General features: G+C 33.9%; 1 protein-coding gene and 1 long non-coding RNA gene across 3 annotated transcripts in view; one reads left to right on the forward strand and one right to left on the reverse strand.

Moving 5' to 3' along the window:
• Positions 1-17,433, reverse strand: part of LOC143257506 (uncharacterized) — a 152,488-nt gene that overhangs the window by 130,798 nt on the left and 4,257 nt on the right. The gene's annotated exons all lie outside the window — the stretch shown is intronic.
• The window catches only part of LOC143257504 (transcription factor collier-like), a 133,263-nt gene that overhangs the window by 14,979 nt on the left and 100,851 nt on the right, over positions 1-17,433 (forward strand). For both annotated transcript variants that reach the window (XM_076516278.1, XM_076516277.1), the window contains exons 3-4: positions 1,849-1,912; positions 14,616-14,671. In XM_076516278.1, the coding sequence (XP_076372393.1) occupies positions 1,849-1,912; positions 14,616-14,671 (120 nt within the window). The remainder of the gene's footprint in view (positions 1-1,848; positions 1,913-14,615; positions 14,672-17,433) is intronic.

The following is a 17,433-nucleotide window of genomic DNA, read 5'->3' on the forward strand; positions in this document are numbered from 1 at the left end:
CGAAAACTCATCTGCAAGAGAGATAAGTTCAATAAAACTGCATATATTTCGTACAAAGTTTAGTTTTCTTAAGATTAATTTTGGTGTCAAAGTGCATTTCTTATTCCACTGCAAACTTTATCGTTCTACACAATCTTCGTTAGTCAAGAAACGTTTCAGTTTATATTGCCTAGGTTTGTGATTCGAGCTAGGAAGTAACTTAGGGCACGAATTGAGCATGGGTTAGTGGTTCTAACTATAGGAAGTAACTGACAAAAAGCATTTCAGCATGTAAACCTGAAGATGACCAAAGAAGGTTGAAACGTTGTTCTGTACTTTATTTTAATTAAAGTTTTAATACCCATATCAGCTGTCTTTAGAACTCATTCAGATATCTTTACGAATTTGTGAGATTATTTATAGTATATAGACAGGTAAGATACAATACGTAGTAGACGTATTCCTACATATTAAATATAGAATGATATTAAATCGTAGCGACTGTAGATGACATATTTTAGAATGTTTTAGAACGTGTGTTTTGCAAGTATTATGTAATAGTAGATAGGTTTTGGTCATTTAATTACGTGAGCTAGCGTTGTAATGGTTTCCTGTGAGATATATGACATTGAGAAACGATAAAACCTGACGAGTCTACTCTAGATCCGAAAGCTGTCACTGGGATTCTCTCAACAAATCAAGATGCTGGCATTAACACAGCGGGCGCACACGTGCATGCTAGGAAACCGTAATATAGGGTTGCCGTAATGGCGGCTGGCTGCCCAAGCGGCGGGACCGTCTAAGTTAAGAACGCGTGAGGTTTGTATAGACGTCCTCAAACAACGCACGAGAAATCGGATCGCATGGCGTTCGGGTAGAGGTGATAATGCGTTGTTAGGTGGCACACAGGATTTCGCCAATAATGACAAAAGACAACACACCAAGACTCGGTGAGTCAACAATAGAACCTAATAAATCTGCCATTATGGTACCCACTGTTGACAGTAGCTGGTATGTCTAAACTGATCGTACTAACAGTCACAATACATCTAATAGCGGCACTTAACAAATTCTCCCACAATTCCATAAGTTTATTACTTCTTCCGATTTATTCGATACCGTCAGTAACAAAGACATAATTAATAAAGAGATAGCGAGTGCGGATTTCTGCTACACGGGGACAGTTCAATGTCTGCGAGGGATCGAAACCTGAAGGTGTAAGCGAAATCCGTTAAAAATTCACGAGATTTTAGTAAGCAGAACGTGCGTCTTTAACTCAGGAAACACTTGTAAGATGGGATCTCTTTCTGAGAACACGTTTTAATATAGTAAATATTCAAAGTACAGAACCTGATTGGCTTCCCTTACGTAATCCTCACCTAGCGTCAGCAGAAAAAGACGAGGCAGAAAATATATATCACAAACTAACATTATCGTACTTAAGCAGACGAAATATATTCACCCAATTACATCGCAATATAGTTTGTTATTAAGCGCAAAACTATATAAAGGGCTATTTATGTTCTGCCCATCACAAGAATCAAAATACGGCTTCTGAAGGTATAATAAGTCCGCAGACATTCCGCTGTGCCACTTGGGGCATTACAGTGTAGTACCACCGTTTTCACGAAAGTTTCTGATAGAACTCTAAGAAGGCATGTTCCGTATAGCTGTGAATGTCACGTCTTGAAGCAAGAACCAACAATATAAATTAGATCAAAATACAACATTCTCGGTTTTCTTTTAATTTTTCAAAATAATTCCTTATTATTACATTTTGACTTAATCTCCATCTCCATAATTCTCACCAGTTTATTATTATTATTATTATGGTTTCATAGTATTTTTGTTTTATTTTTCCATTTAAAGGAAAGTGACGGAGAGAGAACAAACAACGGTATACATTATCGACTCCAGCTGCTCTACGCCAGTGGTAAGTCTAGTTTCACGTTTTTCCAACTAACTTATGATTTTATGTGCTATGGAAATTTAAATGCGTATTTTTACTATAAGTTACTCGAATTTGTTACACAAGTGTAACAAAAAGGAATCAAAATGGCTGCACACTTCTGCCTTCTCTCCAGCTATTCTTGTAACTACAGCTGTCACTTCCATACAGGAATGGCCACTCTGTACAGTGAGAATAGCATCTGAACTCTACGTAATCTAAGAAAACGAATATTGTGTGTCTTTAAATCACAATACCATCGGTTTGTACGTCGAGAGCCAAATAGTTTGTTTGTTCGTTTTTTAAGTTCATATTTTTATACGTAATTTATTGTGTACGTAGTCTTGGAAATTACCACTCTACTAACAATAAGAAAACATGACTCAAATATTTCGATTCTCTTTCTAAGAAATTTTTTTTTCAAAACTTATACATGCTTATATACTTAAGATCTCACGTTTTCCTAAATAAAAAAGTACATAACGTACAGCGGCAAGTCTTCGGATTTACAACGCTAAAATTAGAGGTTCGATTTACCTCGGTGGACTCAGGAGATAGCCTACTGTGGCTTTCCTATAAGAAATCACACAGAGTACATAACACAAGGGAAGCAGCTGAGAGTGTTTATCGTGTAAAACCTTTAGAGACAGGATTCTGACTGGAAAGGAGTTGTGTTCATGTAACTGGCGACTTTGCTCATATCGTGTTGACAGAGTAATTCCAGTGCATGACGGAGAGGTTAATGTGTTCATTAATATTAAATAGTTTGCTATTAACCGCTGCACTTCTAATAACTTGCTATACCATGCCATTGACCTGTTACTTGTGTTTCAAAATTAGTTGCCTCCACTGGCACAGCGAGAAGTCTGAAGGCTTGTAATATAAAAAAACCATAAAGATTTCGATACTACTGGTGGGTTCAGAATAGATGGTCCATTCTATGGTTCTGTGCGTAACAAGAAACAAACGTACTTGTAAAAAGAAGTTACTATTTTCATGGACTGTACTTTTAAGATTAATATTCAAAAAATACAAGTGCATTGGATGTTTCTTTAGCATTTCATATGTTTATAGGAGTCTAATGAAACTGCAGGGGTAAATCTATCATATTTTCGATTACGTGATAAACTTTGCTCATATGGTTTTGCAATAACATAGTGTTTCATTATTTCTTGTAAACACGTTGCGATTTTCCCTATATTCAGGTACACGCACTCATCTTCATGAGTATTGATGATATGTTAACTTATGAGGTCTAAAATTGACCAATTTGAGGGAACATAATGAACTTATAGACCAGTGTCCCCAGAAGTAATCCATCTCCCCAAAAATCTCCAATTAGGAAAAAATTTAAGAACGAATCATAAATTTATGTCAATCGTTCAAAGTACACGTTTTGTTAGCCACATAACGTTATGACTAAAATTAAACGTTTATTATACCTTCAAAAGGCCCACAGTAGATGAGCAGGAAACTTGTACACTGACAACGCTAAAATCCAGGTTTCGATTCCTTCCCTGCTGGACGGAATACAGATTCCCTATGGTGCACCCCCTAGTAACACAACGACAAATCTGCAGACTCACATCGCTAGAAATCGGGTTTCGATACCCGTAGTGGGCAGAGTACAGATAGCTCATTTTGCAGCTTTGTTCTTAATTCCAAACAAACAAACCCTACGGTGCAGCTCTGTCCTGAACCAATCAAACAAGAAGTACAAACACACATCTCGTAATAAACTATAAATGTATTTTATTTTTAAATATTTGTTACACTCTAGATCCTGAGTAATTTTTGAAAATAAACTTTTCATGATACGATGTCCTTTGTTTTGGTTAATTATTTCTGGTTAGTTTACGTAACAGACACTAATAGGCATATAGCCATAACTGATGTAACCATACCTCAGCCACCTATACTGAATCTAGGTTTAATACTGATGTAACCATACCTCAGCCACCTATACTGAATCTAGGTTTAATACTGATGTAACCATACCTCAGCCACCTATACTGAATCTAGGTTTAATACTGATGTAACCATACCTCAGCCACCTATACTGAATCTAGGTTTAATACTGATGTAACCATACCTCAGCCACCTATACTGAAACTAGGTTTAATACTGATGTAACCATACCTCAGCCACCTATACTGAATCTAGGTTCAATACTGATGTAACCATACCTCAGCCACCTATACTGAATCTAGGTTTAATACTGATGTAACCATACCTCAGCCACTTATACTGAATCTAGGTTTAATACTGATGTAACCATACCTCAGCCACCTATACTGAATCTAGGTTTAATGCTGATGTAATCATACCTAAGCCGCCTATAGTAAAACAAGGATCATTTTTAGTACAATTGTATCTGAACAACAAATCCAGATTTAACCACTTATACTTAAATCCAGACTACATCTTGGCTGACGAAGTTTTAGTACCAATATAACCATATACTAAATCCAGACTACATCTTGGCTGACGAAGTTTTAGTACCAATATAACCATATACTAAACCCAGACTTTCCTTCTTTTCCATAAAATAATCTACATTCAGTGATGAAATAACCGTTGTTTAAACGAGATCCAGCTTAGGTACAAATGTAAACACGTTTCGCCCAGAACAGTAAAACCGGATGCAATTCTAATGTAACCACACTTTGCTTGTCTATAATGAACAGTGTTAATACCGTGCCACATTCAAGTCATTAGACTCTTCTCTTTCTATACTAACGCTGTATTAATACGCGTGAAAGAAACGCCAATGTTGAACACAAAAACAAAGGAGCTGTATTCAGATGAAATATAATCGTAATTTAATATTAATTCTTTACACTTTATTCTACGTAAGCCTGTCATTATATTAGTATTATATCTAACCTATATAATTTAACCTTTTTTATTCTAACTTTATTTAAATAATAGGTATATTTAATACACTTATAACTATAGTGAATTTTTAGCATTACAAAGGATTATGTAGGCTTCATATGCATCTTCACAACATGATGTTAGATCAATACATTTGTGGCTCATCGACATTTCTATGTAATTTTGCCCTTAAGGTTTTGATTGCTGTTCGTTTTTCTACCAATACTGATTATACTTTATAATTTAGTGGAGCTGATTCTTCATAAGTTTCCATTAAAGTGGTAACTTATTGTATTCAGAGAACTGCAATACAAAGAGTGGTATTTTGATGCTCACATCTCACTTTAAAAAGTTAGGCTTTACTTGTACGCGATACGAGACGCTTATTAATGTACACGAACGTATCCTTCAATCTTGAAAATAGGCCTAGGGTATTACATATTTTCCACTCTTTGGTAGCAAACTGTGGTTCTTTTCCATTTATATCCACATTCAATTATTTGATAGCGTAATGTTTCATAAATCTTAAGCACCAACGATGTAGGAGAAATGCGTAAAATCTTGCACACTTTTATAACGTTAAAAATTCGGAACGAAAACGTGAATTTTATTGGCTATTAAGAACTCCAATACTATCGAGCTTTATTTTTTATTGGATCACAGAAGACGAAATAAAATATGTTAGGCCTGGTTTGGTAAAGAACTTACCAAGAAATTGAATTTGAAGTTATAAATGTCTGACTAACCCTAAATGTTTTAAGGTTCAATAGTAATAATTTTAATTTTTTTTTCTATTTTAAGTTATTACATCTACTAACTTTCTTTTAATAGAAAGATGTGTATGTATATGTGAAAGGGGAGTTTAAGTGACTAACATCACAAAAACCATGTTAGCTTTCTTTGCAATGCTTCTTATGTTCTAAGGGGGAACACTCCCTCACTCTTCCGAAAAAAAAACAAACTCAAATACCTCAAGTGCGTATCCTTAAAATATATTGGAACTTGAAAAATGACAGAAAGAATGAATTATGTTAGTTAAATGGTAACAAATCATACACGAGAAAACGTATTTTTTAAACCAAAAAATAAATATTTCTCTTAGAGCTGTTCAGTAATATGATTCATTTCGTTGTACCTTCTCCTTTCTTAGAAATGAAAGAAGTTATCCCACTCAGATATATATCTTGTTTGCTCTGTTCTTAATCGCAAATGAGTCAACATACATGCATCTGTACATCACGCTCCTTGGATCTCAGTTAATTATCTGTCAGCTGCTCATAAACCCAAGCTTAACACAACTACATCTGATTGTACGAGCGCCCCCTACTACTGAGCAATTCCGGCAAGGAATCTCCGTGGTACCTTAGTTTGTATACACAGTTTTCAATTTGTACGTCTATATTTAGACTTTTTTTGATGATTTTAAGTATGCGTTAAAGTGAGGCTTCATTTCCCATTTGCCGCGTTAATAGAAGAGAAAAACAGATCGAAGAGTTTGCTTTAGTGCAAGCAAAGAAAAGTGAAAACTACATTGATTTTATGTCAAAAAATACGGTTGTTTCACAAACGTATACGGTTATTTAAAACTAACAGTTTGGCACAAGGTTTTCATAAAAAGGTCAGTTTTGTCGTTAAGTTAAAATAAATACCATTGGTTGTCTTGATTAAGGGTGAAGAATGAGAAAGATGAAAAGCACGTTTTAACACTGTTTTACTGGCGCTTTGTGATCTTCATGTGTTTCTTCAGGTAACATAAGTTAGAAAGCATGTACAATTATAACTTCGAGTTACTTAAGCCTCGATTCTTTATACACAGCTGTAAATTGAGCATTTTCTGTATTATATTAAAAACCCTTCCAGGTAGAACACATTACTAATTCAGCTAGTCGTACGTTTTTGGTTTTTTAGTAGAAGTAGATATGCCACTTGGTAGTAGGAATTTTTGTTTTGACAATTTTCTGTTTTGGTTTTAAGGTTTTTTGTTTTTGGGGGGGGCAGATTAAGCATATGGTTGGCTGGATAGATAAAACATGTTTGTAGTTCCATACCAGTGAAACTTACAAATCGATTTCTTAATCTCGTTTGCCATAATACTATTTTCAGCTTTTATGCGCATTTGTACTTATTATAAAGCGAAGTAGTATTATTATATTAAATTAATATAATACATGACAGTTAAGGGTGAGCTACATGATTTGGAGTCCCCTGCACGTGAGGACAGATGTTTTTCGTGGTACTATAACTTGACGTTAGTGACTGGTTATTATTATTAATGTTTCGACTTGGGTATTAAGCTCTCTGGACAACGGAAGAAAACCTCTTCATACCGGTAGTTAGCAAGCGCCTACACCGCGCAAAAAGAAGAAGAATGACAGGGGATTAGTGGAAAATAGGGATTCCATCGGTCGATTTATCCCTAACAGACAACCTTCAACACTATTAAGGCGTACCTACGGATCATCAAACGACGGAAATCTCCGAGCCAAGTAGGCATCGTTTTCGGCCGCCTTCGAGTGCAAAACCAGAGACGTCGAAGCATTGAATCGCCGCTGTTTACATGCGCGGGCTTGTTTATTACGTTACACTCTAAGCTTGAATTATGTCTTGGATCTTAAAATTTACCATAACTTTGAAAACATTACGTTCCTACAGGTCAAATTGTGAGTTTTGTTACCCCTACTTGAAACCATACTTGCTGTAGAGTGCACGTGCCTCCCAAAGCACCCCCTGGGTATGACTTTTTTTTTTTTTATAGCCATTTCTGTTTACTTTTGATTTTACTAGTCCTCTTAGGTTATTAAAACTGTTTTCAACCCATAAAAATCGTCGGTGACTTTAATCTCCAAGTAAATTGTGCAGCGTTTGTTTTCGTCTACGCATAAGATAAACATTTCATGAAATAATGCGAACTTTCAGTTTTTTCCGTAGTTTTTTCAATGAAACAACATTTTTGATTTTCCCACTTTATTTAAAAATCGTTAATATGCCAAATGAGGCTGTTTCAGATTGAGATCACGTAATGGAATTCGTTAACAGCGAGTATACAGTTATACTTAGTTCCCACAAGGAAAATGTGATGAGCCTACTTGAGGACAATCTCAGGTATTGACATTCTGTAATACTGAGTGTATTTGGTCCCCACAGAGGGAAGGTGATGAGCCTACTTGAGGACAATCTCAGGTATTGACATTCTGTAATACTGAGTGTATTTGGTCCCCACAAAGGGAAGGTGATGAGCCTACTTGAGGACAATCTCAGGTATTAATATTTTGCAATACTGAGGAATTTTTTGTCCCCACAGAGGAAAGATGGTAAGACGATATCAAACTGACGTCTAATGGAATTATTTAAGAGTGAGCTTGTTTGGTCCCTAAAGAGGAAAGATGATGAGGCTGCTTTAGACCGAGGTCATGTAGAGGGAATCTTAACAGCGAGTGTGTTTGTTTCCCACATAAATGGGGCTGCTTCATAATAAACTGTTGTTTGACATTACGAAGGTACTGTGATGTCACTGAAAATTTACCACATTTGTGAAGAGTATGTAACAACTGTTTCATACACAAATTAGTCATACAGATGAGTTCAAATTAGGAATTTATTATTTCTAGCATGAGGCATCACTTGGATTAAATGGAATTGGAGTACTAACGAATAACGATGAACCTAAGGCACCTGGATCATCCAGAAAATTATACTGTATCTGTGACAATCAAAGCGTTGCGTTTAGTAATAGCTGAGAATCCAGACTCAAAGTTTAGTAGCAAAAGCTATCCATGTGCCTCAGGCAACAGTACAGAGCATCATAAAGAACAGCCCTCCTGGAAGAGAAGTCAATAGGTAACGGCTTTACTAAGATAATGCTTCCAGCGATACCTCCCATTAAACCGTCGTATATCTCAAGAAGCCAAAAACGTAAACAAATAGTCGCGCTGTCCCATAATAAAATATACCGGTCAAGTCGCTAAAGACAGTACTAATGTGTTTCTTTGCGATCAGATTATTCAAACAGATGTTAGGAGACCATAGCCTTCTTACAGAAGATAGATTATGGAAAGCTAATTGGAGGAGTTGTGTGCTTTGGACTTGATATATTTTTTCCGATCTTCATTTTAAATAAATACGCTATCCAGAACTATTGCCAAGATGTACTTTCATTAGAGCATAACTTGACGTGGTCATAACGTGACAGTAACAATATGGTGAAGTTCAAAATGTTTTCCATATAACACATTAATCTCTGTATAAAAGACATATTTTTTCATGCTGACATTAAAATAATAGTTATTTAGCCCGAGTCTTAAATTTCTATCACATCTTGAAATGAGTACTCTGCTTCTAATAGAAATCCTATTATTTCAACCTAAGAGAAATAAATATGCTATTCTCTGTCAGTAGTTTTTCGACACCTTGCTGTAATAGAATAATCCATCCCTATGTTTGTGTGTTGTAACTCAACTTCAAAGTCATTACTATAATAAAAAATTTTTCTGCATTTCTCTAACCAATGAATGCATTTTGTACAACGATAGTTTATCAGTTTCTATGGAAATGGGTGCTTACGTACGTTTGTTAGACAATGAAACGTTTTTTCTTATGCTTCAATAACAAATACCTTTGAATGATTGATTATATCAAAATGATTCTTGACCATCAATATGAAAATAATTTTTATTTAAGTGTATTAAATAGATAATTCTTAATTATAATTTCTATTTAAAATTATACTTTTTCATGTCTAAACTGTATTTAGAATGTTACTTTTTCTTGTCTAAACTGTATTTAGAATGGTACTTTTTCATGTCTAAACTGTATTTAGAATGTTACTTTTTATGTCTAAACTGTATTTAGAATGTTACTTTTTCATGTCTAAACTGTATTTAGAATGGTACTTTTTATGTCTAAACTGTATTTAGAATGGTACTTTTTCATGTCTAAACTGTATTTAGAATGGTACTTTTCATGTCTAAACTGTATTTAGAATGGTACTTTTTATGTCTAAACTGTATTTAGAATGGTACTTTTTCACGTCTAAACTGTATTTAAAATGGTACTTTTTTATGTCTGAACTGTATTTAGAATGTTACTTTTTATGTCTAAACTGTATTTAGAATGTTACTTTTTATGTCTAAACTGTATTTAGAATGTTACTTTTTATGTCTAAACTGTATTTAGAATGTTACTTTTTATGTCTAAACTGTATTTAGAATGTTACTTTTTATGTCTAAACTGTATTTAGAATGGTACTTTTTCATGTCTAAACTGTATTTAGAATGGTACTTTTTATGTCTAAACTGTATTTAGAATGTTACTTTTTATGTCTAAACTGTATTTAGAATGGTACTTTTTCATGTCTAAACTGTATTTAGAATAGTACTTTATCTTGTCTAAACTATATTTAGAATGTTACTTTTTATGTCTAAACTGTATTTAGAATGGTACTTTTTATGTCTAAACTGTATTTAGAATGGTACTTTTTCATGTCTAAACTGTATTTAGAATGGTACTTTTTAATGTCTAAACTGTATTTAGAATGTTACTTTTTATGTCTAAACTGTATTTAGAATATTACTTTTTATGTCTAAACTGTATTTAGAATATTACTTTTTCATGTCTAAACTGTATTTAGAATGTTACTTTTTATGTCTAAACTGTATTTAGAATGGTACTTTTTATGTGGTACTTTTCACAACCACTGGATGTGAACTATTTTCTGTAAAACACTAGATAACTTGAACTTGTAAACTTTTAAATAGCAAGTTTAGATATGGAAGAGATAATTTGCTGCTTACAAAATTTATTGATAAAGAGAAATTGAACTTTGAAGTGAGATCTTTGTCATGTATAGGATGTACTCTAAGATGTAGTTAAAACATAATTCTTTATATATTTGTGAATGATATGTTATCGGTATCATATTATAATGATCTACCGTGATTCTAAAGAAATAACGTGTTTAGCGTCTGTATATATCACAATCGTTAATTATGAATCAGTTTAATATAAGTTTAATATATTCTCAATTATGTAATATCTCTGTCTCTGTATTTGTAGTGGTTCACAAATACATATCACAAACTCATATATATATATATATATATGCCTGTGACATCATTATTATTATTATATAGTTTTTTTAGAGCATTAGATTTCTAAGATTAATGTATAACGTTCTATCACCAGTGTTTTTTATACTGTGTGAATACTTTGTCAGTGTTTCTGATCCTTATGGGCAGTAGAAATTTATATATATCGGAAAGCAAACAGTTTAACGACGAAGTGTTGACAGAGAGTTTAAATAGATACTGGTTTATAATGTTGTTTGTTTGACATAATATTTAACTGGTATTTCGGCTTCTCTTTCAGATCAAACCAGAAGTTTTTGTTTTTTTCCTTTCCACTTCGATGCTAATTAACTGAACTAATGTTTCGTTCGAACTTTGGTTTCCTTTTTTCCTTCGACGTATTAACATTTTCGAATATGCTTTTATCGGTAAAGTTTGTTTGTGTATAAACACGACACATGTCTAACTATTGGAAGTATAGTAATTTGGATGACCAGTGATTAAATAGAATAAATGATCAACATGCCTTGTGTATAGAACAACAAAAACCATTAAAATCTGTTGATTACTATTTCAATTATGGAAACTTATACTGCCTGTGTATAGAAGTCTTGGAAGGTTTAAAGTCTTTAAAATTAAGATAAAGATTTATATTATTATGTTACCAATGTATACAACGTCCTGTTCTACTCTGAACCGCTGGTTAGAATTCCAAACACAAAACACTGAGTACATCTACATACTCAAATTACTTTCCAAAAATGTCCAAGCTGTTCGTAAACTAGGTTACGTTTTACCATTTACAACAGTATTTACGAAATGAACCTCACAGAACATGTATCAAACAACTTATGGCCTCTCTCAAAAAGCACCGGTGACCTGGCATGCTTGTACTAATGTCTGTTTCTCTTACAAAAGATACAAGAGAAAATGTGTAATGTGAGCACAGAACAAGACACGAGCAACACTCGAGGGAGCGCTCGTGCAGCCATTTTCTCCTCTCTCGGGAACAGCAATATTCCGTGAGCTGCGTTCTGCGGAATTCTGTTGGGATTGGTCGGGAAACGAGCGTGCTCTTGACGGTGCCAACGTGTCGCTTGTCTTCTACTCTAGGTCACTATGTTACTTGCCTCATCATGTCCGCCAAAGGCTTACGAGACACGTTCACAACAAACGTAACATCTGTCATCGGGGCGCAAGTGGACTGGAGAAAGCGAAGGCTTCAATTTGTCATTTAGAACATAACGTACATGGTTCTCTCCAACATAAACAGGGTTCACTAGCCTCGTCTCTCCATCAGAGGAAAACGGAAATCAGAGTTATCAGAACTATGTAAATATCTGTACAATGGAGCTCCTGTTTTCCGTAAACATTCGTTGATATTTACACAAAAACGTCTTTTGTAATTCTAACCTGATCAAATGAAACTTTCACTTCAATTTTTAATCATTTTCAGGTTCGTTAGCTTGCGACTACACTGCATCTAAAATTAGGAGAAGTGTTCTCAGGCACTCGTGATTTACCACATGACCAACTAATGTAACATATAAAGTACTGAGACAACTAGGAAGTGTTCTCAGGCACTCGTGATTTACCACATGACTAACTAATGTAATATATAAAGTACTGGGACAACTAGGAAGTGTTCCCAGGAACTCATGATTTACCACATGATCAACTAATGTAACATATGAAGTACTGAGACAACTAGGAAGTTTTCTCAGGAACTCATGATTTTTATTTACGTTGGTCACCACATGACCAACGTAAATGATATGTATAACGTTGGACTAACTTCAGCAAGAGGCATTAGATCAATGGTTCAAAACATTTGGTCCCCAAAACAGTAAAACTTAATTCTTAGGCGGACGCTCATGCGTGCGTTTAGAGTGTTTCATCAAGTTAAGTACACGAACTAGTTTGAATAAAACCAAGTCTAGTCCAAGGAGAATTTGTATTCAAAACTAAGTATGATACAAAAACACAATTTTTCTTATTTCTTGTATTTTATAAAATACGTTGACATGAAGTTCTGCTCCTAGCTATTTTTTCAAAATATCCAGAATTCTTGTTTGTTTGTTTATTTTAGATATTTCTTAAAACTGTACAACAGTTATCTGCGCATATCAGTCCCCAATTTTTGAACTGTTACCTTAGAGAGTTAACTTGCTGGTAAACAGTCTCTCCGCTAACTATTGGGCTACTTTAAACGAATAGTGAGATTTGACTGTCAATCTTATAACTAGACCACGCCCACCCCTACAGAAACTCCTTTTTTGCTTTGATAAAACCCTGATGCCAGAATTAATAATACATTTACTATAAAGTACATGAAGTGAGGATTGTTTCATCATGTAAAACACAAAGTACGACGTGCAGCGTTCAGAATCAAGGCAAACCTTTACCAAACAATGTACAACTTGTAAAGTTGGAGATAAATGTTAGCATTTACACGTGATAATGCACATGTAATATTGAAGCTGAAGGTTAACATTTACCTATATCAAGATATATAAAATGTTGGGGGTTAAGGGTAGCTTTCTCCCAGCGATGTGCTAAACGCATTGCTGAAGATATGCTAAATCAAATTTTAGCAACGTAAGACAAATATGCTGGAGATGAAACTAAATTTTACCTATAGAATTGTACAATATGCAAGGTTAGAGATTAAGGTGACGTTTTACCTAGAAACATACAACATGGAAGGATAAAGATAAGGGAGGTCAAGTTTTACCTATAAATGTACAACATACAAGGTTAAGATGAGGTTACATTTCACCTAGAAATGTATAACATGCAAGGTTAGGAACGAAACTAACTTTCACTAAAATTGTAAAACATAAAAGGTTAGAGATGAGATTTTTTCTTTACCTCACGATCTACAATATAGAAAATTGTATATGAACCCATTATATGCGTTGTCAACTTTTACATATCGATATACGACGTTGAATATTGGATATTGAATTTAATGTTTACTTAATGACGTATAAAACACGATAAGTATTAATAACGTCTCATAAAAGCAAGCTATTTACCTCGAACGAAACTAAAACTTAACTTTGTATTAACTATACGAAATCAATAGTTTTTCTTACCTTCCTATATTTAAATATTATAGTGCATTGCTTCACCAGTTGGTACCCTCAGTATTAACTACGCTTTTGACCATAATTCCAACAACATCTCACGAGATCCGACGATGTTAGGAAATTTATTTAAGTTCTCAAAAAAAAGGAAAAACATTTTCGATAATAGAAGTACGTCAATAAAAACATAAAACACAAGGTAATGTAATATATAAACATTCTAACCAATATTATTAGTGAAAATATCATTAAATAATTAATAGAATACTTGTTACCTACGAAACCCGAAAACATTAGCGATTGTATATAGATAAAGCTTTTTCATGTTCATTTATTGCAGCCAGGAATGGCAAGAAATAATTCAGAACTTGCATCTCTTCCTTAAATGTCAAGTCTATAGAAATAATTCAGAACTTGCATCTCTTCCTTAAATGTCAAGTCTATAGAAATAATTCAGAACTTGCATCTCTTCCTTAAATGTCAAGTCTATAGAAATAATTCAGAACTTGCATCTCTTCCTTAAATGTCAAGTCTATAGGTCTTTCAACATTCACAGCTTCTCATTTAATGACTTTCTATGCAACCATTACAATACTTAAATCCACATATTATTGGATTTCCAGCTTTTATTTATTTTCAACCGTCTTTATTTTAATGTAGGCGTTCGTCAAGAACAAGAGCTCTTCGTTCGTCTTATCGACTCTGTGACGAAACAGGTAAAAACTTTGATTTTGTAAAGTGTTTCGAATGTTTCTTTAATATGTATTGTCACAGAGATATTTATACACAAGTAATACAAGTATTTCGATTCATTTTCTAAACCCAAGGGAATATAGAATGTCTGTTGTTTTTGTAGTAGGTTCGTGTACACACTGTTGACAGTTGTAAAACAGTCGTATGTTGAAATAGGAATAAGGAACACAAATATATTATTAATATGTTAAGCAATGAAAAGATTACATGTTGGGACGGAAACACTAACATGTTATAAACATGGCAAGTATAGATTGACTTTGTGTTGAAACATAAAATACTAAACACTAACATGTTTTAAACATGCCAAGTATAGATTGACTCTGTGTTGAAACATAAGATACTGAATACTAACTCTTTATAAACATAACAAATATTAATTGACTCTGTGTTGAAACATAAAATACTGAATAATAACATGTTATAAACATGACCAAGTATGAACGTATCTCAGAACGACTGGTATGGCTATTAACATTTATATAGATAAGCAGAGAACACCGTTTCGACTTTCCTCGGCCATCTTCAGGTTAACAAAACCTTTTGTTCTCTGCTTATCAATAAAACTGTTAAAACCCATGCCAACCATTCTGAGACACATTTTTATTTCAAGTTAATTTCTTGTCGTGAAGTGTGAATTGATGGTGTGAAAACATGCATAGTAAACATTTACAAATTACTATCCGGCTATAAAACGATTTTATGCCACAAAAGAATATTAAAGGTAAAATTATCCTGAAGATGATTATTTAGAAAATGTCTTTGTGAAAACAAGACGTTCTGGGTATAAACAGTTTAATAAAAATACTTTTTAAGGCGATTGTAAATGTCCTTCAAAAACATGAATTTTGTAAGTCAATAGCTCCTTTCATAAGGTTATACTGACAGGCTCAAGGATGTTTGAACTAAATTTATATTAGGACTATGTCTAAGTAACTGCTACTCGGGTTTCATTTAAAAACAGTTGCAATCATTATTGACAATTTACTTTGAATTCGCGAACTACGATTCGGAATTATCTGAGATTCTTATTATGCTCGTAAAGAGACATTTCACGCGCGCTCAGATGACGTACAATATTCACGTGGAGCATTCTTTCCCTTGATTCAAAGTTACAGTTTTTTTTAATGTAATAATCTCAAGTTACGGAACGGTGAAAATGAATTAATGAATATATATATATTACATTTATAGAACACAGATACTTGCATTAGAAACGTTTTTGGAATATGTAAACGTGCATTAGAAGTGTTTTATTAACTTGGTTATGCTTGGTAGTATTTGATAAGTAAGAGAAACTCCAAAGTAGCGGCCGATGCACATTAACCACCGTACAGAACTTCCAGTCCACGGCATGGCCAGGTGGCTAAGGTGGTCAACTCGCAATCTGAGGGTCGCGGGTTCGAATCCCCGTCACACCAAACATGCTCACCTTTCAGCCGTGGGGGGCGTTATAATGTTACGGTCAATCCCACTTTTCGCTGGTAAAAGAGTAGCCCAAGAGTTGACGGTGGGTGGTGATGACTAGCTGCCTTCCCTCTAGTCTTACACTGCTAAATTAGGGATGGCTAGCGCAGATAGCCCTCGAGTAGCTTTGTGCAAAATACAAAAAGAAACAAAACTTCCACTTATCCCACTAAAGCACAGTTTAAATTTTAACATTTGTACCAATCTATAATTGATAAAATGATTTTTTTCTCATAAGAACTCTTTCTTAATCATATTTACACAAAGTAAAAGGAAAGTTGTTTTTGTTTGTTCTTATCGATTTACCCTCTCTATACAAAACATGATTTAAAGGCAAAAACCATTTTCCTTTTACTTTGTGTAAATATGATTAAGAAAGAGTTCTTATGAGAAAAAAATCATTTTATCAATTATAGATTGGTACAAATGTTAAAATTTAAACTGTGCTTTAAATACTGAGTTTGAAATACGTAAGACACGTAGATAGTATACGTTTGGTACATTTACTGGTGTATATATGGTGTTTAATATTCATACTGGTATTTAGATGGAGATAATTTTATATGGATTCTGATAACGTTTTAACGGAAAAATCTATGAACAAATTGATGGATTGGCTATGGGTTCGAGTGTTGTTCTTGGCCTTGCTAATCTTTCCCTGCGCTTCCATGAAAAAGAGTATTGACAATCCTGTTTTGAAAGTATTAAAATTGTTTATCACAGGATACATGCTTGTGCTGCTTTCGTGGTGTTTGAGAATGTTTTAAAACGTTGTGTTAAACGTTAGTTTTTTATCTATTTATGTCTGTGTGGAAACAACCCCAAGTGTTGTCCTGTTCTTAAAAATGTCAGTCGGTTAACGAATTTCTCCCGCTGCTAAATGATAAACATTCGAATAATAAAGTTTACTCTTGAAAGTTAACAGAATGTTCACAGGTTAAACAGTTGTACGTTCGCCACTAAAATACGTCATTAACTCACTTTCACTTACTGCTATACAACACGTTTAGATGTTAAGAAATCAAAACCGTTTATTAAATGGACGCTAAGAACAATAAACGAAGTGTTTTCTGTTGTTGTTCCTAAATAGAATAATCCATACAGAAACCAAACATTACACTGTTGTTATGTTAGATGCCCTAAAGAAAACTGTTACTTTAGTGATACCCTAATTAGGCACTGATTTATAAGTGGTACATGGGTCCACGTGCCCGAGTCTCAGTCATGATATACACACATACTAGTGTATTGACAGGAG

Source organism: Tachypleus tridentatus, chromosome 7 (assembly GCF_004210375.1).
Source record: "Tachypleus tridentatus isolate NWPU-2018 chromosome 7, ASM421037v1, whole genome shotgun sequence".
NCBI lineage: Eukaryota > Metazoa > Arthropoda > Merostomata > Xiphosura > Limulidae > Tachypleus > Tachypleus tridentatus.